The 25000-nt window shown below is 43.7% G+C and overlaps 3 protein-coding genes across 4 annotated transcripts in view; all 3 read left to right on the plus strand.

Annotated features, from left to right (window-relative positions):
• The window catches only part of wdr12 (WD repeat domain 12), a 10890-nt gene extending 3070 nt beyond the window's left edge, over positions 1–7820 (plus strand). The window contains exons 6-13 of the mRNA XM_076302483.1: positions 1–62; positions 1376–1421; positions 1751–1833; positions 2239–2379; positions 3128–3233; positions 6139–6271; positions 6568–6640; positions 7464–7820. The exon at positions 1–62 is cut by the window's left edge and continues 93 nt beyond it. Coding sequence (XP_076158598.1) covers positions 1–62; positions 1376–1421; positions 1751–1833; positions 2239–2379; positions 3128–3233; positions 6139–6271; positions 6568–6640; positions 7464–7541 — 722 coding nt within the window. The 3' untranslated portion in view covers positions 7542–7820. The remainder of the gene's footprint in view (positions 63–1375; positions 1422–1750; positions 1834–2238; positions 2380–3127; positions 3234–6138; positions 6272–6567; positions 6641–7463) is intronic.
• A 7390-nt stretch (positions 7821–15210) lies between these two features.
• acd (ACD shelterin complex subunit and telomerase recruitment factor) lies at positions 15211–23631 on the plus strand. 2 transcript variants are annotated; one of them, XM_076302484.1, is made up of 13 exons: positions 15211–15382; positions 15833–15954; positions 16049–16167; positions 16421–16511; positions 17516–17595; positions 17875–17919; positions 19159–19196; positions 19319–19761; positions 20016–20229; positions 20819–20902; positions 21345–22093; positions 23077–23153; positions 23483–23631. In XM_076302484.1, the coding sequence occupies exons 2-13, from the start codon at positions 15841–15843 to the stop codon at positions 23589–23591; spliced, it is 2163 nt and encodes a 720-aa protein (XP_076158599.1). In that variant the 5' UTR covers positions 15211–15382; positions 15833–15840; the 3' UTR covers positions 23592–23631. The 2 variants fall into 2 exon arrangements, with proteins under 2 accessions (XP_076158599.1, XP_076158600.1); XM_076302485.1 differs by lacking the exon at positions 15211–15382 and having other exon boundaries at positions 15391–15954.
• Positions 23632–24702: 1071 nt separating this feature from the next.
• Positions 24703–25000, plus strand: part of ercc3 (excision repair cross-complementation group 3) — a 23975-nt gene continuing 23677 nt past the window's right edge. The window contains exon 1 of the mRNA XM_076302824.1: positions 24703–24855. Coding sequence (XP_076158939.1) covers positions 24828–24855 — 28 coding nt within the window. The 5' untranslated portion in view covers positions 24703–24827. The remainder of the gene's footprint in view (positions 24856–25000) is intronic.

A 25000-nucleotide genomic window follows, 5' to 3' on the forward strand; every position in this document is an offset into this window, starting at 1 on the left:
ACTGTTGCCGTGGACACGCGGGCAGTGTGGACACAATTGCAGTGGACCCAACACGGACAAAGGTGTGTGTGTGTGTGTGTGTGTGTTTTGTTACTGTTATATTGACATGGGGATTTTGCCTTGTGTTTGTTATTGTTTGAGATCTTATTAGATCAGCGGTTCCCAAACTTGTTTTCCCCGCGGACCACCTTTTACATCCTCGGCTCGCGTACCCCCACCATCCATCCGACACATAATAACGTTACACATTCTATTGACGCATTTCAGGCATCATGTTTAATTATCCGCTCTACATGATAACAAATAACAAAATCAAAATGTGCAACTGGTCTCTGAGCTCTCACGCTTAAAACATTGTGGAGAAAACATTAGACTGGTTAGATAAATCCACGTGATGCCTAGGCCTACATGCCTCATCATACTTTTCGTTTTCTTCGTCTTTTCTGTCTCGTCTGTCATCCCCCTGCGCTCCGGAGCCACCTCCACCTTCATCATTCTGCCCCCATCCCATCCCATCGTTACCTGCCTCCTGCTCTGTTTCTCTCGCTTCTCCTCTTCCATGGCTTTGATTTGGCCTTTTGGACAGTGTCCCTGTTTTTAGACAGTTTTCCATGTTTGCGTAGCCTTCTACCTATCTATACTTCCACGAAACTAACGAGCCATATATTCTGTCTGCCCGCAGGAAATCACGTGCATTGTGGGTAGCTTATTAGGTTTAATGAAAACATAGCCTACTATAGAGTTCACAAGTGATTTAGTTTAATTTCACGTTTCCATATCATTATAACCCGATTCGAAATGATTTTTTTAACTCTATTCCGCCATTGCCCTTTTCATCTCGCGTACCCCCTAGTGGCAGCTCGCGTACCACAGTTTGGGAATCCCTGTATTAGACGAATAATTGTTAAAGAATACCTACAAGATTTCCGAGGGTGCGTCTAAACAGACAATAAATCTAGATATAAAATATTTCAAACCCACCAGATGGCACCATTGTACTTTACTTCGGGCCTAATAGCTGATGTATTGCATGGCCATGTATTGCATGTTTCCTAAACTTTGGACACTTGGCTGTCAACTTGTTGATGATATCTAAACACACTTTTAACGCTATATTCATTTGTCATTTACTTGAAACGGATAGTGAGCAAGTTTAGGCCTGCATAGGCGATTTTTGATGGTGAGCAAGTTTAGGCTTACATAGGCAATTTGTGTTTGTATCTCAGACTAGCATTGACCAAGGAAAGTCTTGCCAGATTGTGTGACACCGGTGTCAATAGTCGGATTGTGGCTGTGCATGTAAACATAGTCATTGTTGGTGACTGATGTGCAGATGAAGATTAATCAGCTTCTGTCTGTCATTCTGTCTGTCTAGTTCTGCAGTGGATCCTGGGATAAGATGCTCAAGCTGTGGTCAGCAGGTATGACCTGCAGAAACCATACATTCACATAGTGGGTGCGGTCCACTCCAGGTAGCCGCTTACAGAGCTGGCTTAAAGCAATGCATATATAAGTATATATACTCTTTTGATCCTGTGAGGGAAATAGTGGCATAGATACATGGATACAATGGAAGCAATACATGGATACAATACATTGTGTGAAGTCCAGCATGCATACCTTTAAGCCAGCGATGTAAGCGACTACCTGAAGACGAACAAACCCACTCGCATAGTCTGTGTTCACGCATACAGCCTGGGAGTTGTGTGTCGTTGAGCCGTGCATTATGGGAATTGTATTTCCTTCACAGTGCCTACAGAGGAGGAGGATGAGGTAGAGGAGCCTAACAGACCCCGGAAGAAGCAGAAGACAGACAAACTGGGATTGACACGGGTGAGAAGTGACCTCCTATATGTCTGTTCCCATACCAACACACACACACACACACACACACACACTAGTGTCCTCTGCTCAACTACTGTAATGCACTCAGTCCTCTAGCTCCCTCTAGTGGCCACAAATCTATGTGCATGTAATCTTCCCATAGGATTTCTCAGTTTTCCACTCAGTGAAGTCATTTTTATGAAGAAAGATATCATTTTAGCTGCTTGGCTTTGTTGCTCTGGAATGTTTATCCAATGGCCCAAATTTGGTATTTGCCTTCATTTAAAGAAAATCATTGTACACATGTTTGATGTGTTGACATGTTAGAGCTCTGTGTGTATGTGTAATGTTAATTAGAGGTGAGTGCTCGTGTCGTACACCCCCGCTGATGCCCTGAGCTTGTCTCTCCTTCAGACGCCCCTGATGACGCTGTCGGGGCACACGGAGGCGGTGTCGTCGGTGCTGTGGACGGACAGCGAGGAGATCTGCAGTGCATCATGGGATCACACCATCAAGATGTGGGACGCGGAGACAGGCAGTCAGAAGAGCAACCTGGTGAGAACACTTTGAGCTCTTCTGATGAGCTCTTCTCTCCTGATGAGAACACTTTGAGCTCTTCTGATGAGCTCTTCTCTCCTGGTGAGAACACTTTGAGCTCTTCTGATGAGCTCTTCTCTCCTGGTGAGAACACTTTGAGCTCTTCTGATGAGCTCTTCTCTCCTGGTGAGAACACTTTGAGCTCTTCTGATGAGCTCTTCTCTCCTGGTGAGAACACTTTGAGCTCTTCTGATGAGCTCTTCTCTCCTGGTGAGAACACTTTGAGCTCTTCTGATGAGCTCTTCTCTCCTGGTGAGAACACTTTGAGCTCTTCTGATGAGCTCTTCTCTCCTGATGAGAACACTTTGAGCTCTTCTGATGAGCTCTTCTCTCCTGGTGAGAACACTTTGAGCTCTTCTGATGAGCTCTTCTCTCCTGGTGAGAGAAAAGGAACAGTCTGCGTTCTTCCTCTCGTTTGTCTGATTTTTCTCTTCTCCAAATATCGCCTCCCTGTTTCTTTCCTGATGCTTGTGACAGTGTGTCTGTTTCCTCTAGTTTTAGCTCCTTTGATAGCCCCCCCCCATTGCTTTATCTCTTCCCTCTCTAACTCTATCTCTCTCTCTACAGTCCAGCAGTCTAATGATTCTCTCTCTCTCTCTCTCTCCATCTCTCTCTCTCCCTCTCTCTCCATCTCTCTCTCTCCATCTCTCTCTCTCTCTCATATCCCCCCCCCCTCTCTTTCTCTCTCTCTCTCTCTCCACCCCAGACGGGCAGTAAGGTGTTCAACTGCGTGTCCTACTCTCCGCTGTGCCGGCGGTTGGCGTCGGGCAGCAGTGACAGACACGTCCGGCTGTGGGACCCCCGTGCCAAAGGTCAGACCCTGATCCAGAACAGCTCACAGCAGCAGCCTGTCCAGCTAAACCAATTACGCACATATTAATGGCAAAGCTCTTAAAGGTGCTATATGTAAGAACCAGTGGCGGCTGGTGGTATTTATTTTTTTCTAGTGAAACAGTTATGAAATTATGAACCCCCCCCCTCCCCGCACGGAAACGAACATTGTGCCTAACACACCTGCCAAAGTTGGTGAGGTTGAATGTATGAGACACATGATGACATTGAACTGTCTGCAATGGCATAAACAAAAGCTATGTTGTTTGATCAGTCAGAGAGCTCAGAGTAATTTGTTGAGAAATCAACACCTGTTTACCACCATCTCAAAGTACAGGCCACAAATGGGGTGTAGTAGGCCTAAGACTGGACAAGACAGTAAACAAGGTTTATGTATTATTATTATTATTATTATTATTATTATAAGTTTGCATATTTTTGTTAGACATATTGCTTGCAGAGACTAGGCTATCTATGGTCATGCCCCCAAAAAAGAGCATCTCCTCTTTAGCACTAATTAGTGACTAGGTAAGTTTTTGCAGTGTATTAATGCCAAGTTGTTGATGTCCACAACATCTTGAAACCACAACCTTCCAATATTCTAAGCTACTAATTATGCCCCATAAGCAATGTCAAATTCAGTAGCCTATTAAGAGACACATTCTTGCCTCTGGGATATATTAAGAAATTATACCATGACTGCTGCTCTGGCATATGTTTGAACAACCAGTTTGTTTCTGTCACTGCCTTCCTTCTCTACAAAAGTAAAGATCCACTTGGCATTTGCCCCCTGATACACTGAAGAATCCTAGATTTTTTTCTAAATCAATCAGTGTCTATTTTGTTTTTAAATGGTAGTTGAAATTTAGCTTCAAGCAGATTGTTCTGCATTGTCTTTGACAAAGTTGAGGTTTTAAAATGGGAAGCCAAGACGTTAGGCCTATAACACATCCATAACATAGGCTAATGTTATCATAACACATCAATGAACTTACAGGATGGCTAGTTTGAGAAGCTGCACTTTCTAATGCATAGCCTACTGTAGCCTACAGTTTATCAAGTTTATCCTTACCGTAGCCAAAGTAGCACCCACGAACTGTGTTAATTTCACAGGAAGTCTCTTGGTCTCCCCTCTGCATTCACTCATAGGTCCTCATTTCAAAAAACTTCAAAGAATCCTGTAAGTTGCGGTCAACGATGTTCATCGCCTGAAACTTCCGTCGAATCCATCTTGCTAGGACTTAGCGAGTCACTAACGTTAGCTGACTGGTGGGGGAGACCCCTAGCTGATGTTAGAAAACACAGAGCTACACACAATAATTCTAAATAAAACGTTCCCCCCTACACAGAAAAAAATCCGATGTACCTTACAAAATGAATGTAAAACAAACTATGTGAATGAATTACACAATTTATAATGAAACTCTAGTAAGGTCACTGAAGGCAACTGAAAAGTGATGGCAAGCTAATGGAGACAGTGATTGGCCAGAGTGTTGCGTCAATCATATTCAACGGCAATTCTGCCCAATCGGTCACTGCTTCACGGGTGGGACTTATCTGCCATAAGGATCAATAGACCTCTCCAGAATATATCCCGCCTCCTAGCTTCCGTATCCATCCAACTTCCGGGCGTGGATTGTCTATGGGAAATAACATGGCGTTTTGAAAGATCGTACCTGTCAAACTCTGTAGGTGACAAAGTAGAAAAAGCTGCTGGGCAGATTGGCTTACACACTTCTGCCATCTAGTTTCCACTGGATTTTTTGATTTTCGGTGCCGTTTAAGAAATATAGTCTATAGTATATTACTTAAACGGCACCGACAATCAAAAAATCCAGTGGAAACTATATGGCAGAAGTGTGTAGGCCAATCTGCCCACCAGCTTTTTCAACTTCGCTACCTACAGATGTTTTACCGGTATGATATTTCGAAACGCCATGTTATTTCTCATAGACAATCCACGCCCGGAAGTTGGATGGATACGGAAGTTACGGAGGCGGGACTTATTCTGGAGAGGTCAATTGAAACGGAAAAAATCCACGAGCCGCCTGGGGTTTCACTCGATTTACATTGAAGTCAATGGGGAAAGATATCTATGGTAGTGAAGCAAAACGAAAAGTTGGTGAAGCAGTCTGATTCACTGTAATTCTCCGTTCCACCGCGGGTGCGATGGCGCTGTTGTCACTCACAGAACTGATTTCAGGAAAACAGCTCGTGTTATTGACTGTATTTCTGTTTCAAAGGAGTAAAATTGTGATAATTGTAAGATTTTTTTTGTGTTTTGTTTTTTACTTTTTTTTGCTTTACTGCTTCACCTGTAGTCTTATAGAAGCCTCCTCTGACGACCACTAGCGTTTCAAACGGGCATTGCAGTCCAAAATCAAAACATTTGAGAGCATTAAGTAGGCTAATCTGGCAATCCAGGTCGAAAAGCTGCATGATTGGTACATTGGTGGAGGGTGAGGGAAGGTGAAAGGCCAAAACACAAACGCAAAACATAAACAGTATTTGCAGGCTGCAAATGAAAGTTTGGATTATGAATATCCTGGCTATACCATTGTCAGTGCCTTTGTCAGTGAAGGTATTTGAAAATAACATGTTTTTTAATCTCTGACGGCATATTGCAATAATTGATATATTGCAATAAATGTCTTACATACTGTATAGCAGCTTTAATCTTTACTTAAACATATACTTCCGATTATGTAATTAGTTTTCTGTTTTTTAGACCTATAAGTTCAGCGTTTGTGTGTGTGTCTGTGATGTCCTCCTAGATGACACTCTAGCTGCTCTCATTAACCTCACACTGTGTGTGTGTGTGTGTGTGTGTGTGTGTGTGTGTGTGTGTGTGTGTGTGTGTGTCTAATGGCCGTGTTCTCTTCGTAGATGGCTCTATGGTGCTGCTGTCCTTAACATCACACACTGGTTGGGTGACTGCAGTGGACTGGTCTCCCAGCCATGAGCAGCAACTTGTATCAGGCTCCCTGGACAACATCGTCAAGCTCTGGGACACCAGGAGGTGTGTAGTATTCACACACACACACACACACACACACACACACACACACACACAGTTCTATAAGGTGGATACACATAGCTGGAGAAACTCTTCCATATGCATGCATGCCTCAAAACAATAGACAAGCATTATGTGTGTACCATTGTTGTCATAATGATAACATTATGCATGATTGTGCATGTTGTTATTACCATGTGTGTGTGTGTGTGTGCATGTGTGTGTGTATTGGGCTGTCAGGCTCCAGCACAGGAGGGTTTCATCTGTTTGTTTGTTTGTTTGTTTGTTTGTTTGTGCAGCTGCAAGGCACCCCTGTATGACCTGGCCGCCCATGAGGACAAAGTGCTGTGTGTGAACTGGACAGAGAGTGGGGTGAGTCACTGTGTTTGTTTACATTTTTCATTTGTGTTTCAGGACTTTGGGTGCTCACTGAAAAAATTGTGGAGATTATTAATATTAAACCTTTATAATTATGTTTTGTCTTTGGGAACACATCGGAACTCCCCCTATTACCGTCGGTCCCGTATTTCCGCCGTCTTGCGTGTATGTGTCATTTTGTATCCATTTCGATACAAACCAAGACGGCGGATTCCTAAAGAAACGCAACCACCCACACCATAGGTGTATCTAGATTAGCTATGTACCAAAAATGAAATTTTACCGTGACTCGAAGAGCTGTAAAAAGTGTTGTAAGGCTGATCCACTGTGTGTGTAAGGCTGATCCACTGTGCGTGTACACAACCGCTTGGAGCTCCAGTGGAATTTTAATTTCATAATGCGAATTCTCGGTCTAACCGTCCATGTGCCGTTGAAACGGCGTAAATAGGCGACCCACCAGGCCAGCACTATAACTCCGAGCGTGGTAAACGGATATTTCAGGCAGTAAATGCTCCCGTTAAGAACCAAACCAGATTTAGTTCAAATCTACACACCTATGGCTACTGAAAAATGTAAGGTTCATTTATCAAATGTTATTTTGAAGTGTTAAAAAGTGGTGGTGATAATTGGAGGTGTTACGATATGGCTTTGCCTCTTCATCTGCTCCAGGCCCGGTGAAAGATTCTGTGAAAGCGAGTAACAGAACTTTCTCACAGTGTGAGAGGGCATACTCTCATACTCGTTCCTTGGGGCACACTTCACATGTTTGGTTTTGTTTGTGTTTACTTTGTTAATTCAATCTATTCTTCTCATCCAGATAATCCTGAGCGGCGGAGCTGACAACAAACTTTACACATACAAGTACTCCTCCGGTGTCACGGATGCTGGCGCTTAGCAACGCCACGTGGATGCAGGTCGCCAGGGTGATGATCTGCCATTTTTCCGTCATAATCGCTGGCCCACAATAAAGGATCAGACACATTTTGGGTATAAATTTGCCACTCTAACCTGGACTAGGCACTAGTTGGGCCTGAGTCTGATGTGGACTTTGAATGTGGACATTCAGAAACGCCTCTGACACCGGACACAATGTCTGGATTTCATATTGGTTCAGCTTCTGTGTGTGAAGTCAATGGTCTGTTGTCAATGCCACAATATAAAGAAGTTTTCTAATTCTAAGTCTCATTGTGTCCTGCTTGGCTAAACTGATAATGACTGGTTTTGTGCTAATACAATGGTGTTGTGATAATACCAGGGTCAACACCAGCACTTTTAGTGCCTTCATGCTGGCCGTAAACTCTGAGGACCCGACTTTAAAAATCCCGACTTTCGAAAAAAGGATATAATACATTATACAAGAAAGGATATTAATACATGACTAGAACTGCTTACTATGGTTGGGCAAGAAGGAAATGTCTCGGGCGAGTGTTTCTATCTGTAGTGTTCATTTACTGATTAATGTCCATGTGTCTTTTACTGTCTAAGGTCTGGGACACCCCCACATTATTCTGGACCATCAAAACCTGGCTGCTGCTTGCATTGTTTTGTCTGAGCCTTCCCTCCATGTAGTAGGCTATTACATAGTGTACATGAACACATCTAAAATAGGCCATAGGATCATGTATTCAAAACATCCACAATAAACCCTATTTGGTCATTCATATGTTTGTGTATTTGTGTGCCAGGGGGGTATTCTAAGTATGTGGTTTAGTAACAAACCTGGGTAAGTTAACTCAGAGTAAGTGGTAAACCTCCTACAACAAGAGACCTATGGCATTGTTTTGTTAGGCAAATAAGGCCATACAGCTATTCTTTTAGGAGGTTTACCACTTACTAATATGTTTAATATTGTTCTTCAAGGCCTGAGTCTGATCAGATTCACTCACTGATGTTCTCTGGTTTGTCATTAATTTTAGTCACAGGAATGGACACTAAAGTCCAGAATCAGAATTTCAAAATGTCTACCAGTCCCCTTCCTCCACTCTTAAACTCACATAAGGATCCAGTGCTGTTTGGACCGAATCACCCGTCATAAGAATAACTTGGTGGCCAAATGAGCAGAGAATTGATGTCAGTCAAAGAAACCTGTCCTCTACTGGTCATTGAAAGTGTCCATGCAGACAAAGGATTCTGGCTTGTACTGTATATCTGACAATATCAGCCATTGTCCAAGAGGATGTGATCATTTTGTCCTGCGATGCCTGCCTTTTTACCCCATTGCTAATGGCCTCATGTTACCAGAACAGAGATGGTAAGAAAGGGAAACCTATGAAGGTAAAACCCATAACATGAATGTTGCCATTAACCCCTTGTCAAGCTTCTTGACACTTGACAGACTTCTGCCTTTTATCGCCATACATTCATTCATCAAGTGGAACTATTTGTAGTGTAGTGAATGGCGTTTACTGGCCACGACGGCTACACCCCCACAATGTGGATTAATTGCAGTAGGCTGCAGGTGAGGTGGGACAATTAAGACATCCAAGATAAGTGATAAAGCGAGGTTTGACATAGCGTTGTCTGATCATCCTAGCTCAACTCGTTTCACTAATGCCAATCCAGGATGAGTAGGAGCGACTATGTCAAGCGAGGTGTAAGTAATTCAGGATGTGTGCGCGTTCTCGTCTCTGCTCCAAAGTGCCCACGGTTGGAATAAAAAAGACGCGGAAAATAGCGTCATTCACACAAAGTGAACAACCGCTTTTGATATAGACTAACAATGAAGTAAAGTTATCCTTTTTGGAATGGGCAATCATGGCTATTTCTGTAAAACAGCAGAAGTAGGCGTGGTAGACCAACTGAATGCAAATTTACGTATGCACCCACGTGTGAGTGCTTCCTTGTCTCGGCACGCAACATCATTATGACCGCCGCTAGCGAAGCGGTCATATAGGGATTGTCAAAGTTTTTTTTTTTTTTTTTTTTTTTTTTTTCCGTCATCTACTTCCTGACATTTTGGTCAACGATACCCGGGGCACCGAAACACCGGGGCACATGAAATTTGGTGGGTATGTAGCCCCACTAGACTTTTACGGAAAAATTTCGTTTGGTCCCCGGGGGCCACTCCCCCTCCGCGCTGGGCCCCCCGAAACCCAAAAAATGCAGTTTTTCCTAAATAACTACCTGAACCGTGGCACCGAGGATGAAGAAATTTTTATGGTATGTTGGTCTCAAGGGCCCACATCAACTTAGCCCATAATCACTCATTTGTGATTTGCACCCCCCCGGTAAAAAATGAAAATGCAATATCATTCTGCTTTAATCGCCCCTCTCTTCAGTAAAGACGTTCAGAACTGCACCAAAGTTTATGTGTATGATTAACCTGACATTCTCTGGGGGTATGCCAAGTTTCGTAGAATTTCATCCATGGGGGGTCTAAAAAATTAAGTTATGTGTACATTTAGTGACTCTACACTCATTGGCCTGTAGATGGTGGTGCACACATATACACATGCACACACACACACAGGCACCCACATACTATCGGTATTAGAACGGCTGATACATAATTACAAATTCAGTAGGATTAAAAGAAAGCCAAAATAAATATTCATCATCATCATGGCTGCATTTCCAGTATTGGCGATAAGTAGTCGTTTGTCCACTAGATGGCGCATCGTTGCAGTGAGACGTAATTTTGTTGGAAGTTAATCTAAAGTGGGTTAGAAAGACACTATGCTTCCTACAAGGACAAGACTGTAGGCTACAGTAGTTTACCGCAGAGAACGTCTAAGGGTAGGATGATTTCTGCATGAAATGTAATTCCCATTTCCTCTTGAAGCCGAAATAAATCTGAGAATGTTTATCGGACATGCTTGTTTTTTACTGCAGGTAGGCTACGTTAATCCTATCAATAGCAGAACGTAGGTAAAATAATTTTACCGTTAGCATGGTTGAGTGATGGAGGCCAATTTGATTATTGATGTATTTGTAGAAAACCATAAATGCGTTTATAGGCTACCAAGCAAATCGATAACAGCACTAATTGTATCTTTCGACTGTCATCTCATTTGCTTATGACCATAACCTAGGCTACTAACAGGAGCTAAGTGAGTTAGCCACAACACGTTCGCTACGTGATGGTTTTTTAATGGAAAATATATAGGCCTAGGCTACCTGAAAGATAACCTGTCTATGATCCCGTGATGATCTACATCTCCATTTAAACCAGATGTTTTAGAGCGCACGTTGAGATGTATTCAGGGCAGGGCTGTACCTACACATATTTGTTGCACGTGCTACAAAAATCATTCTTTGCGATGGATGATTTAATACCAACGTTACACCGGTCAGATACAGTTTTGCCTATGGCTATTCCGTGAGACTGAGGCGCTTTTTGTTTGTTCGAAGTGCGTGTTTAGGGTGTGAGAGGGGAGTCGATGTGCTTTGATTCCAGCTTGGTAGTTGTAGTCTATGCGATTAAAAAACACGTGTGTGTGAAGTATCCAAACAATGATAACGCTTTCATTATGGCTGCTTTAGCCACAGACCTTGAGTTACTGTACAGTGGGTTGGGTTCCATTTAGAAGTGTCCACTTCATTCGCCCTTTCCGTGATTCACAGCTACGTGAAATGTATTACTACTGATATGCAAAACTATTAACTTTTCGCCAAGAGGTGGCAGCTTGATACTGTAAGGTGTAAGCCATTGGTTCCAACGGAGATTTTATTTGGGTCGCCAGCATAGCCTGGTGACAATTTGTGTTGTGTAATAGGCCTAGCATAGGGCCTACCTTATATAGCTTATAGTTTGTTAACAGTCACGGTTTTGTCATGCAATGTCTATGCATTTTTGCATTTAGAATAGCTCTAAAACCGGGGGGCGAACACGTCGCAGGGGGGGCGCCAGTGCGTGGATATCTCAATCGCAAAATTAAACAATATTTCTATCGGGCGCCTACCATGGACTAGGCTGGGTGAAAATCAAAAGATTGCGTCAAAAGATTGAGCTTAACCATGGACCTCATGGTTGCAAAATGCAAGGGAACATGAATCAGCATATTATTTGCACAAACAATAACGGAGAGTAGCTCTTCAACTTTGCCCGTTAAAATGTGTATTAACAGTCTCGCAACGCATTTCATGAAGGCCCTTTTGGACATGTCAGTTATTTGCACCACTGGGTAAAACGGCATTTTGTTTTAGACTACTGGTATTTAATTTGTGCATTGACAATAAAGCTGAATATAATTTGAACTAGATGACTAAACCTATGCATATGTAGAAGAAGAAACATTCACAAAAATCCATGACATGACCTCTCTTCTTGATAGCTGTTGAAAACTGCATGGAACTGACAGGGATTGTTTTAGTTTAATAATAAATAAATAAATACATTATGCTGCTACCTTCTGCTTTTCCCAAATACAATGTAGCCTACAGGTGTACCTTTCATCAGTCCAGTTGCAATGGATGGACTATGATGAACTGCCCTACTTGTGATTGTTTAGAGATTTTAAAGGTTTTATAACAATGTTACAGATTTTTTGGCCCAGAAACAAATCTATTCACCTTTGCAGCGCCAGTAGGCTACTTTGTGTGCGGAATGTGTGCAAACACACATTCCAAACAAGCATACACAAAAGTTTCAAGAGTGGGGGATGGAGTAGAAGATGGAGACAAATTCATTAATATGATTTATTTTCGCGGAATGGATGTGCAGGACTGAGCGGCGGTCATATTTTGTACCGCTACGCGGTACATCTAGTTAAGAAAGCGCTTGCCATTGCAAAGATGCACATAGTATGATATACCTTAATATTATAGTTGAAAATACCTTCGAAAACTTGCCCCTCCACTTCCGATCAACTACAGTAAGCTATTCATCAAACGTCTATCAATAAAATAAGCAAACAATGAGTACCTAGGCCTATGTTAATAATTATAAGGCTATCACAATGAAAATAATAATCATATGGTAGTAGGCAGACAATCTGTTTTTTTTGCGAGCAAATACATTTAGCAAATAGTTTATAAATGGAATAAAGCTCCTTAAAATTAGCACGGAGGTCTGATGTGAATGACAGCTAGCTGAACCAATAAGACCACATAATTACCATTAGAATTAACTTAGCTTGGCTGTTAGCCTGGTCGGGACCAGGCTAGGTGCAGAGAATAAATCCCCATGGTAACTTATGTGCCATCTCTTTTGTGAAACCAAGTCAAGGCTAAATTCATCCAGGATAACCTAAAAATCCCAGCTTAATCCCTTATCTAGGTTTTGTGAAATACCCCTCTGGATATCTGGAAATCTGATCTCACTATGAGTTTGTGTTCACAATTTGGTCCCCCTCACTTTCAAAATATCTCCTGCGCCCCTGTCTCAGGAGACTGCTTTTTAAAAAAAAAAAATTGACATGTCTATTTCAATGATGTGGTGACTTTCATAAAATGGACAGTCTGTCGACTGTTTTTATTGTACGTATATACTCTATGTTTATGTGTATAGTGATGACCCCCTATGCCTCCTCATGTCCTGGCCTGTCAGTGCACAAGCAGGGCTTGGCCTGGTGCACCTGTATTTTTGAGGTGGGGCTACAAAAGGGGTTCTCTCTCTCTCTGCACTTTTTAAAAAAATCTTTAACACTTTAACAGAGGCACATTACTTTATTTCTCTCTCTCTGGTCTAACATTACGTACCTCAAACATTACGAAGTCTCACCTTCGTCCTATTTTCTTATGCTGTCCTCTGCTGCCTCCTCCTGGACATGATTGGGAGTGTGATTTGGAGACAGGCAATTTCACCCTGCATCTTTCTGTATCCCTTTCCTCTGTCATAGAGACTTCATGTGCCACAACACAGTGTGATTTATAATACTAATCACAACAATTGCCATGTTTTATAAAGATTAAAGAGTAAAGTGTAAACTCCCATACTGGTTGTGCTTTGAGGAGAAGCAGCCCTTATGCTTACTCTACCTGTCTACTGTATTCACCATATTACACACAGTTCCACTTGGACCGTAAATGCAGAAGTCTGTTGTGGCCTAAGTGTCAAGAAGCTTGCCAAGGGGTTAATGGCAACATTCATTCATGCTCATAGATTATGTTGAAATGACATTCAATACCACTTGTTTCTAAATCTACATAAAAGATTCTAGACACTAATATGTTTAGGGTAATTTTTATTAAGGGTGATTCGGTGCGATCCAAATAGCACTGGATCCTTCTGTGAGTTTAAGAGTGCAGAGTGGACTTCAGTGTCCTTTAGGGTGACAAAAGACAAACCGGAGAACATCAGTGGGTGAATCTGATCAGATTCAGACCTTGAAGAACAACATTGAACACATTTGGAGAATAGCTGCATAGTGGACTTTGTGCCCCTGCTCTGGTAGCATGTAGCAGCTTGTTCCACCATCAGGGGAACTGCAAACAAGAATATACGCCACCACATCACCTTGTCAAAGAGGTGATGTTCTCACTGCTGTTTGTTTACCTGTCAGCAGGTTTACACAACACCTGCAGCGGATTTTCATGGAACTTGGTGGACACGTTGAGGGTCAAGGAATAATTATGTTTCATTTCATGTGTTGGCCTTTGCTCCCCCTGCTGGGCTTTCCTCATTGTACGAACCTGTTCTGAACCTCTGACTGGAGACTGAAGTGGCTCAAGTCCTACTGTCAAGTGCAGTCAAATAACAAAATGAAAGTATTGTTTTGGTATTTGTTCGGTTTCAGTTGGTTCAAGTATATTGCTGTTACTTAATCAGTAATTTGATGTTCAACTTATAGGAATGGACTGGAGGACAAAATATAAAGATATTATTCAGTTATTGAATGAATCTCATTACCGGTAAAAAATAATGGTTGTTGGAAAGGTTAAAGTTTAGCCTACAACGACAACCTAACACAAAATATGTTTAAACAGAATGGCTGTTAATGTCACAGACCCCCTCATGCTGCCAACTGCCCCCCCCCCCCCCCCCCAAGTGTATTTATGAAATCATTAAAAGTTCTGTTATAAGGCAACCCTATTTATTTGATTGATGTATACAACATTAATTAGGGCTAAATGTTGTTTTATTTGTTGTTATAGTAAGAGATTGTGTACGTAACTGAGTAGCCTATAATGTCTTAGGTAATATGTCCAAATTACACGTTTCTGACATGGGTAACATATAGTCTTTAGGTTGCAAGGTAGGCTACTGCTACTGGTTGAATTTATCTTTTCAAAATAGTCAAAAGAAAGCTACTTTTTGCAGAAATGGTTAATTTGCAAAATTAAAGTTTATTCCATTCATCAGATTGCCAAGAATCGTTCATATTCAGGAACACTTGTGTTGTGACTGTGGCTAACAGTGATCACAGGTTTTCTACGTCAAAGACAACCTCTTGGAAACCTTCCTGCAATTAGTTTAGAATTAGATGGATTATATATTAATAGTTCAGATTCCTCTAGCACTGACGTCTTCGCACTTGTTCTTGGACTGACGTAGCATAACCTCACGAGGGCGCCATAAGTCCTTCATGGCTTTCGCTCGCGTGGTGAGGACAGGACAAGGGTTGACTTTTATTTTGAAATTTTAACGGATGTTGTTAAAGAAATGTTCAGTTTGAAAAGTAAACTGTGTGGAAGAGGAGTGCATAACGCCCTATCTTTTACTGTCTATGATAACGGCAGACAATTTTAATAGGAGACGGTCTGATAAAGTGCATAACTAAATCACGCTGCAGAGAACCTGTCTTTGTGCGCAACCGTATATTTAGTTGACGTTGTTAGCTATGGCGTTTTATTAAGGTAGGTAGCTGCTAGTATCATCACAGTGACCAGCGGCAACTTCAAACGCGGTCTGTCAACGTTACCTAGGTGTTAGATCTACCATAAAAAAAGCTGTCGTTAAAGAACGTACAACGTTTAGTGGCATGAGCCAGTTTCGATGCACACCAACAGCACGTTACCTTGCTGACTGAATAGCTCTGCTCTGCACAGCACAGTGAGCATATAACCTAATGGATGGATCACTCACTCTTCACACATAACGTTAATGAGTCGTAGAATGTGGATTATCCCCTCAGATTAGCATTAGGCTATGTGACCTAAAACTCACTGAACTCGAAAACGAAAAATCACGTTTCAACTTCTCTGCTGTCACGTTATATCGGGATTTTATGTAGGCTACTAACTGGCTTTGGCTAAACCAGGTCATTTATTCATCTCTCTCTCTCTTTCTCTCTATTGTGCTTTAAGTAACAGCAATGCGCATGTTGGGCAGGAACCGCATAGACCCCGAGCCCTGGATCGAACAGCTGGTTCTCAACTATGAAACAGCCATACCACCGGACAAGGCAGTGAAGGCCACCGTCATTGGGGTATGTCTGTGGCTCTATCTGTTTGTGACATAGAGAGAAGCTGTTTCGTCTAAGATAATATGTGATAATTGTGTGTGTGTGTGTGTGTTCATAGGTCAAAGACCTGACAGAATCCCAAGATGAGACCGATGCGAGCTGTGTCCTATATCTCTCTGATGGAGTGGTCCACATCCCTGCAGTTCTCACAACACAGGCCTGGAGCAGGCTGCAGGAGTGAGTGTTTTATTTGTGACACACTCACACACACACAGACACATTCTCATGTGTAGATAATGCCACACGCTGTGATAAACTTATATAGATTCATGGTTGGCCATTACCAGCACTACAAACACAAGTGCTGTACGATTTAAAAAAAATGAGATTCTAAAATGGCATGATCACACCACAGCAATCCCAAATGCTAAACCTAGTGTTTGTGTGTGTGTGTGTGTGTGTGTGTGTGTGTGTGTGTATTCCTTGTCAGCATGGAGGAGAGAGAGAGTTACTCGGGGCTGGAGAATGCCATCGTCTGTGTGAAGAACCTGCAGCTGAACTTCCACATGGAGCCTGAGCGGGTGGGTCAGAGGTCAAAGGTCACCTATCCACATACAAATAACTCATTCAAGTACACATACAAATAACTATTAAGTCTGCATACCATTTTGCCATTTAGTTTTTCTTCTCCATCCAAGCGCAAGTATGCAATATCCAAATCTTGTCTGCACGGGACACCTGGACAGGGTGGACACCTGAAGCGTGGATAACATAACCATTCACACAAACTACATGACCATTTACGCAAATCACATCACCATTTGCGCAATTATCAGCATTGTAAAATGCAGAATTGAACTGCACTTCAGATGCTACCAAAGACAGCAAAGCCAGTTAAACTTGTATTTCGGTCTACATGTTGCACTTGCTGTTGACAGGCTAGCAGTGGATGTCTAAGGGGGTCACGGAGAGTCAAGAAACATCAGACTGGCACGGTCTAATCAGGGCGTGGGTTTCAAAGACATCGATTTCAGATATTTGCAGATTTGCTGTAAACATAAAAAAAAAAAAAAAGATCAAAGCTGATGTTTTGAAATGCATACAGGGCCTAAATCATTTCCAAATCATTCTGTTTCAGGAGCTTGAAAACGGCAGAGTAGTGTATGAAAGCTCAAACGCCAGAGTAGTGTATGAAAGGCGAAAACATAACAAAAGTGTTTTGGACTCAAATGAAAACGGAATAGAGTGGATGTAGTCTCTGTAGAACTCTAGAACTAGACTGGACCGCGTCTCCTGGATACTAGACTGCAGCTGACTACACTACCTCTGGGTTCCCTCCAGAAACAGTCGCTGTCTGTCTGTCTGTCTGTCTGTCTGGGTTGTCATTGTCAGAGTGAACTGGGGACACCAAGAAGGCTTTGAGCTACATGCTTGACTCTTATGTGTGCATAAAATGCTACCAGAGGATGGGTATCAGTGTTGAACCAGCAGTAAGGTCTCCATCCAGTGAGTGTGTGTGTGTGTGAAAGAGAGAGAGATTCCTTGTTCATTGTTTCCTAACCCCAGCTGTTTGCTGTGTGTTTAGGATAACTGCCAGTTTTATGTGACGGTCAATCAGATCAGCACTGTTGGCCAGGGGAGCTCCCACAATGCCGTTCCCAACTGGTAAGAAATACAACACACACACACACACACACACCACACACATGTAATTCCGTGTGTTTTGGTCCATGTGACATGGGATGACCAACGGCACCTCTTGTCAACCTGGAGCAAGCAGCTGGTGAATCTTCCTGTGAAGCCATGCTGTCTTTCCCTTGGTGTTAACCATTGTAAATAACACTCTGTACTGCCTGTACAAAGAACAACATGTGTAAACTGTGTGTCTTTCTCAAATGTCAACCTAGTTATTCACAGTTGCCCTCCCTTCTTCTTGTCTTTCAGTGCTACATTACCGTCCATTAAAGAACAGATCCGCAAAAAATGGAGGTGAAGGATGCTGTCAGGATGGGATACTGGAGCAGTGCTCTCTTCTCCTCTCCCCTCTCACCTCATCTCCTCTCCTCTCACCTCCCCTCTCTTCTCCTCCCCTCTCCTCTCACCTCCCCTCTCTTCTCCTCTCCTCTCACCTCCCCTCTCTTCTCCTCCCCTCTCCTCTCACCTCCCCTCTCTTCTCCTCCCCTCTCCTCTCACCTCCCCTCCCCTCTCTTCTCCTCTCCTCTCACCTCTCCTCCTCTCATCTCTCCTCCTCTCCTCTCCTCTCATCTCCTCTCTCCTCCTCTCCTCTCCTCTCATCTCCCCTCTTCTCCTCTCTTCTCTTCTCTTCTCCCCTCTTCTCCTCTCTTCTCATCTCCTCTCTTCTCCTCTCCTCTCCTCTCATCTCCTTTCTTCTCCTCTCCTCTCATCTCCTCTCCTCTCATCTCCTCTCTTCTCCTCTCTTCTCCTCTCCTCTCATCTCCCCTCTTCTTCTCTCTTCTCCTCTCCTCTCTTCTCCTCTCATCTCCTCTCTCCTCCTCTCCTCTCCTCTCATCTCCCCTCTTCTCCTCTCTTCTCCTCTCCTCTCTTCTCCCCTCTTCTCCTCTCCTCTCCTCTCATCTCCTTTCTTCTCCTCTCCTCTCCTCTCATCTCCTCTCCTCTCATCTCCCCTCTTCTTCTCTCTTCTCCTCTCCTCTCTTCTCCTCTCATCTCCTCTCTCCTCCCCTCTTCTCCTCTCTTCTCCTCTCCTCTCTTCTCACCTCTTCTCCTCTCCTCTCATCTCCTCTCTTCTCTCCTCTCCTCTCTTCTCCTCTCTTCTCCTCTCCTCTCTTCTCCCCTCTTCTCCTCTCTTCTCATCTCCTCTCTTCTCCTCTCCTCTCCTCTCATCTCCTTTCTTCTCCTCTCCTCTCCTCTCCTCTCATCTCCTCTCTTCTCCTCTCCTCTCCTCTCATCTCCCCTCTTCTTCTCTCTTCTCCTCTCCTCTCTTCTCCTCTCATCTCCTCTCTCCTCCCCTCTTCTTCTCTCTTCTCCTCTCCTCTCTTCTCACCTCCTCCCCTTTCTTCTCCTCTCATCTTCTCTTCTTCTCCTCTCCTCTACTCTCTTCTCACTCCCTCTCCTCTCCTCTCCTAAATGTTTTAACTAGCAGAGGGAAAACACCTTATGACTGGTGTTGAGGTGTGCTGATGCATTGTGTGTGTGTGTGTGTGTGTGTGTGTGTGTGTGTGTGTGTGTGTGTGTACACTTACATTTCAGGTCCAGAGCAGATGAGAGTTCATCTCAGTCTCAAAGTAGTAAGTAGAATCTTCCTTTGTAGAGTCATAGCACATTAACGAACGTGACTACATATTTTCTGTGTGTGTGTGTGTGTGTGTGTGTGTGTTTGTGCACTAGCGTTTTTTCCATCTGTTTGCAGTACTCCGTCTGACAGACTTATTGGATGCATGGGTGACGGATGGAGGGACTCAGGTCACACCCCAAGAAGTGATTGACAGGCCAACCCCACTTCCTGGACCTACTCCCACCCACCACAATAAGGACTTTCCAACTCAACCTAGTTCAACCCACTCCAGGAACACCACGCCCCCTGTGTCCTGTTCCTCGTTTTGTAATATGTACCCGCCCACTCAAGCCACTCCCTCCCACTGTACTGTGGACTCACCGGCAGAGCCAAGCACCTCCCACCACCACCATGTAGCCCCACCCACCAGTGGCCAGAGGCCCCAGTCATTGGATGATGGGAGCAAATTGGCGCTGATTAGGAAGATAATGAGCAGACTGGCTCATCCCACTCTGCCATTGTCAAATGATGATGTGGCTGCTCCTACCCAGTGGCACCAGGATCGGCTGTCTTATAAAGTATACACTTCTCCTGGCAACTACATGACTGTCTTATAAAGTATACACTTCTCCTGGCAACTACATGACTGTCTTATAAAGTATACACTTCTCCTGGCAACTACATGACTGTGTTTATTTTTTTGTAATTCTGTGTTTATATGTGCTGGCTGGATATTCAGTGTCTTAAATTTGTTTACTTAAACTTGGTATGTATGTGTTTGTGTAACTCATTTTAATGTGTGTTTGTGCGTGTGTGTGTTTGTGCTTGTTAGGGAGAGGAGTGTTTCTCTGTTCCTGGTTATCATCTCTTGAGAGAAAGGATTGCTACGGCAACAGCAGCATCCACAAGCCGTTCACCACCCAGTAGCTTGGTCCCTCCCCTGTCTGACAAGCAGGTGGATCAACCAACCACCACCCAGAATGAGGGCCCAGACCAGTTGCCCTCATCTGGAGAGAGGGTGGATGATTCGCCACGGTCCAGTCGTTGTAAGTTCCTTTTATTCCTTATTCTTCCTTTTACTCATCATTTTGAGAGTGGACAATGGGCATTACAAAAATGACTCCGAACAGGTTCAGGTACCACAGACAGAGAAGAGTGTGAACCATCATAATGATAACAATTCATGGTTCTAAAATTCTATGTTGAATTCAATGAACCCAGATATTATTTAGAACGTTCTTTTTTTCAACATTCCCATCACACCGGTGTGACGGTACACCTTTAAGGGTTTTAAGAGTGCAGTACCTTGGCCCTGTCTGTGAGCGTGCCCAATCCTCATCACCTGCCTAATCCCCAGAATATTTCAAAGCAGGAAAACATACACTCTAACTTCAGCATACATGACACATCTCAAATGCAAATCAAATTATTTAATTTGCCACAAACATTTATACAACATACAATATCTAGTGAAATGTTTTGTGTTCTTACTTAAATTATTGTAGATGTAGAAGATTTCATTTTGTGTGAACAACAAACGTAAAGCACTAAAAACATATTTTTGTCTATAACAGTGTCAATGGTGTGTTTAGCGTTCAGTCTTGTTTGTGTTTTGTGTGTCCTGCGTGTTCGTAGATGCGGAGTCTGTCTATGAAGGCGGTGGGTGGGACGTGTTTGCTCCAGTCGTTGATGTCCTGCGCTCTCTGTCCCCTTCTGAGTGTACGGCTCCTCTTGACCATTTAGCCAAGAGTCTGTTTAAAGGAACACACCAACTTTGGGAATCCAAATTTGGGAAATTGCCTTATTTACCGTCTACCCTACCCCGTCTTACTCTAGTTGGATAAAAGGATACATACCCTTCTCATCTCTACGTGGGCAATAACCTAGTCTGACGGCGTTAACCTAGCTTAGCATAATTAATGGAAGTCAGTTAGACCAGTTAGCCTATAGCTAGCCTATAGTTAAAAGGGAGCTATAGGCTAACTAGCATAACCCACCTAACCTATGTATCCTCTAATCTAACTCTGGGGTAGACAGCAAGTAAGCTAACTTACCAAAAAGTTGGTGTGTTCCTTTAACACTTTATACATTTCACATGTATGCTATCCAGTCTCGTTGACAGTTGTGAATTTCTGTGTTTCTTTTGTGTTTAATTTATCAGTGTCTGCTACTCCAGAGGACATGCAGATTCTTCAGAGTCAATTAGCTTCAGTTCTGCCAGAGAACCTCCCACTCTTGCAGAGCCAATCAGCTTCAGTTCTGCCAGAGAACCTCCCACTCTTGCAGAGCCAATCAGCCACCGCACAGAACCTACCACTCATAGAGCCCCAATCAGATTCCGCCACCCCAGAGAACCTGCCAGTCACCAAGGTCCCCTCAGATTCAGACACCACAGAGGACGGCCTACTCACAAAGATCCAATCAGATTCAGCTACCCCAGAGAACCTCCCCCTTATCAAGAGCCAATCAGCTTCAGCCACCCCCAGGAAACTGCCACTCCTGCATGGACTGACCTCATTATGCACTCCAGAGAACCTCAGACATCTGGACAGCCAATTAGGTTCAACTTCGCCAGAGCAATTCCCTCTCCACCAATCACTTTTGGCCCGCCTGAGCTCTGCTCCAATAGGAAGCAGCACACAGAATGTGTCATCCAATGGCAGCGGGGCCCAAAAGACAGGATCCACCCTCCCGCCCTATCAGCCACAATTGCCCCTGGGGATAAGCCCCTCCCAGCTCAGCAGCAAGCGTTCTACCCCTCGTCCAACTCCAGAGGAGGAGGACGACACCAAAGCTCCCAGGAGCCCCCCGTCATGGATAGCGCAAACACAGCAAACAGGAAGTAACCACAACAAGGCAGCAAGTCAACCCAAGCGGCGCATGTTCGCCTCACCTTCCGAGCAGAGCTGGGTATGAGTGTTTTTTTTGTGTTAAAGTGTATTTTTGGGCCTTTTTGCCTTTATGTTCTAGGACAGTGAATAGATGCACAGGAAGCAAGTGGGGGAGAGATGTGGTGGGATCAGGAAATGACCCGACTGAGCCGCGTCTCCATGGGCACTCAGCCCCTATTGTGGTATCAGTGGGCACTCGGCCCCTATTGTGGTATCAGTGGGCACTCGGCCCCTATTGTGGTTTCAGTGGGCACTGGGGTGTGTTATTGTGGTATCAGTGGGCACTCGGCCCCTATTGTGGTATCAGTGGGCACTCGGCCCCTATTGTGGTTTCAGTATAAGTATATATACTCTTTTGATCCCGTGAGGGAAATTTGGTCTCTGCATTTATCCCAATCCGTGAATTAGTGAAACACACTCAGCACACAGTGAGGTGAAGCACACACTAATCCCGGCGCAGTGAGCTGCCTGCAACAACAGCGGCGCTCGGGGAGCAGTGAGGGGTTAGGTGCCTTGCTCAAGGGCACTTCAGCGGTGGCCTACTGGTCGGGGTTCGAACCGGCAACCGGCTACAAGTCCGAAGCGCTAACCAGTAGGCCACGGCTGCCCAAGTTTCAGTGGGCACTCGGGCCCTATTGTGGTTTCAGTGGGCACTGGGGTGTGTTATTGTGGTTTCAGTGGGCACTGGGGTGTGTTATTGTGGTTTCAGTGGGCACTGGGGTATGTTATTGTGGTTTCAGTGGGCACTGGGGTATGTTATTGTGGTTTCAGTGGGCACTGGGGTATGTTATTGTGGTTTCAGTGGGCACTCGGGTACTGGGGTGTGTTATTGTGGTTGTGTAGCCAGTTGCGGCACAGCGCCCCCTGTTTCTCCATCCTCGTGTCCCTTGGCTGGACTTCACTCTTGCGTTCTCTCTGCTGCTGGTTGCCTGCTGGTTTAAGTGTCTCTGCTGTTCTCTCACTGTTCACTCAAGCTCATGCATGTTCTCTGTTCTTTCCCAGGTTCACAAAGACGGTTCTGCGTTTTACTACAAATATCAGGCCTCCGTGCAGGATATGTGTGCCCTGGGCCGCTTCACGTAAGTGCAGAATATATCTCTCACATTTCCCCTCGTACACCTCATCCCCTCCAACGATAACCACATGAAGAACAATATCATTTGGGATCACTTTCAGCGCAATTTTGAGAACGATAAAAAAATGACATCCAATCAGAATCCATCAAATGTTAGACCTCACATTGATCACCACGAGGACAGGCTTTCCACATCGTTGGTCAGTGTGGGTGCTTTTATCGTTATAGTTATAGTTATCATCACTGGTGTGGGTGCTTTTATCGTTATAGTTCTAGTTATCATCACTGGTGTGAACGAGCCCTTAGCTGAAGCCTGTGTGTTGGTGTTTGCAGCGTTCCTCCTGAGATGGTCCAGTGGTCCGTGCGTTACCTTCTGGCGTCAGCGTCGCCTCACACCTCAGCAGAGGAGCCAGGCCAGAGGACGGGGTCGCCAGAACCCTGAAGAGGACACGCCAGCGTTATCCCAGCATTCCAGACAGCATCGTGTTAATGTGTTTTGTACATAAATGTAATAAAAATTCTTTCATAGTAAAATGGCTGGTTTGTGATCTTGACAGTGTGGAAGGTGATAATTATGGTGCATAGATTTAGCATTAATGAATGGATTTAGCATCTTTTGTAACAGCTCTTTAGCATGTAGTCAGTATGAATTGTGGACTTTCAGGTCAAGTTGAAAGTTTAACCAAATTGTACCCGTTCACATACACTCTCACAAAACAATCATATGTGCCCCCTGTTGTCTATGAGACACAATGATGCCTCAGCTTGGTCTGAAGAGGCTTTCAGGCAAACATTTCAACATATTACCGGTACTATGGCTTTCATATAAACACTTTGTCTCTTTCCTTTGTGGCAAACAAAACTGCAACTGTTATTGCACTATTTAGAGGTGAATGTACAAGTATAAAGAGGAAAAAACGCACGCACATCCCGATCTAATCCTGGGTGCTGGACAAAACACTTACGATGAGAGAGAGGGGAAAAAAGTCCGCAACACCAGTATATGCTCCCAAGTTATAGTTTATTTACCGTGACGTTTCGGGCCAACTCAAGCCCTTCAGGCTGATGAAGGGCTTGAGTTGGCCCGAAACGTCACGGTAAATAAACTATAACTTGGGAGCATATACTGGTGAATGTACAAGTACAAACCATTGAACAGGACTTAAACATATAGGCATTGGTACTTACAGAACTGCAATATGCTAAACATATAGGCGTTGGTACTTACAGAACTGCAATATGCTAAACAAATAGGCATTGGTACCTAGAGAACTGCAATATGCTAAACATATAGGCATTGGTAGTTACAGAACTGCAATATGCTTAAGAAAATATATGGCTTTACAGTGTGCTGAAATATATTTATCAGATATAAATTAATTAAATGAATGAATATATGCATTAAATTAATTAATTTAACCATCTCCAACACCACCCCATTCATTCAGAGTAAACGTTTGATGTTTTCTGGCAGAATTGGAACGGACTTTTATTTTGATTTAGTATTTTCATGCTTTTAACAGGAAATCACTCCACTCAACATCACTCTCATGTCATACGTCGTTTCTAATGCGTGCGGAGTAGTTCACGGCCATGGGTGTACTCTCAATTCTCTCGTAAAATAGGAGTTTAACAAAAACTGTCATTATAAAGTCCTGTGTTAGTTTTAACCGACAGCATGGGGAAACGAGATAAAGGAGATCGAGGTGAGTTAAGCCACCAAGAAGTCAGTGTTTCCATTTGCTAATGTTAGCATGTTGGTGGAGACAGAATGATGTTTCAGAGTCTTCAGCTCAGACACAAACTCTTTTATTAAATAATACACAGCGAGAAGATCCATGTCTCCTTAAT

This window comes from Alosa pseudoharengus, unplaced genomic scaffold (genome assembly GCF_046254945.1).
Source record: "Alosa pseudoharengus isolate Yale_2024_CS ecotype anadromous, Long Island Sound unplaced genomic scaffold, YU_APseudo_1.1 YU_APseudo_1.1_scf_24, whole genome shotgun sequence".
Lineage (NCBI taxonomy): Eukaryota > Metazoa > Chordata > Actinopteri > Clupeiformes > Clupeidae > Alosa > Alosa pseudoharengus.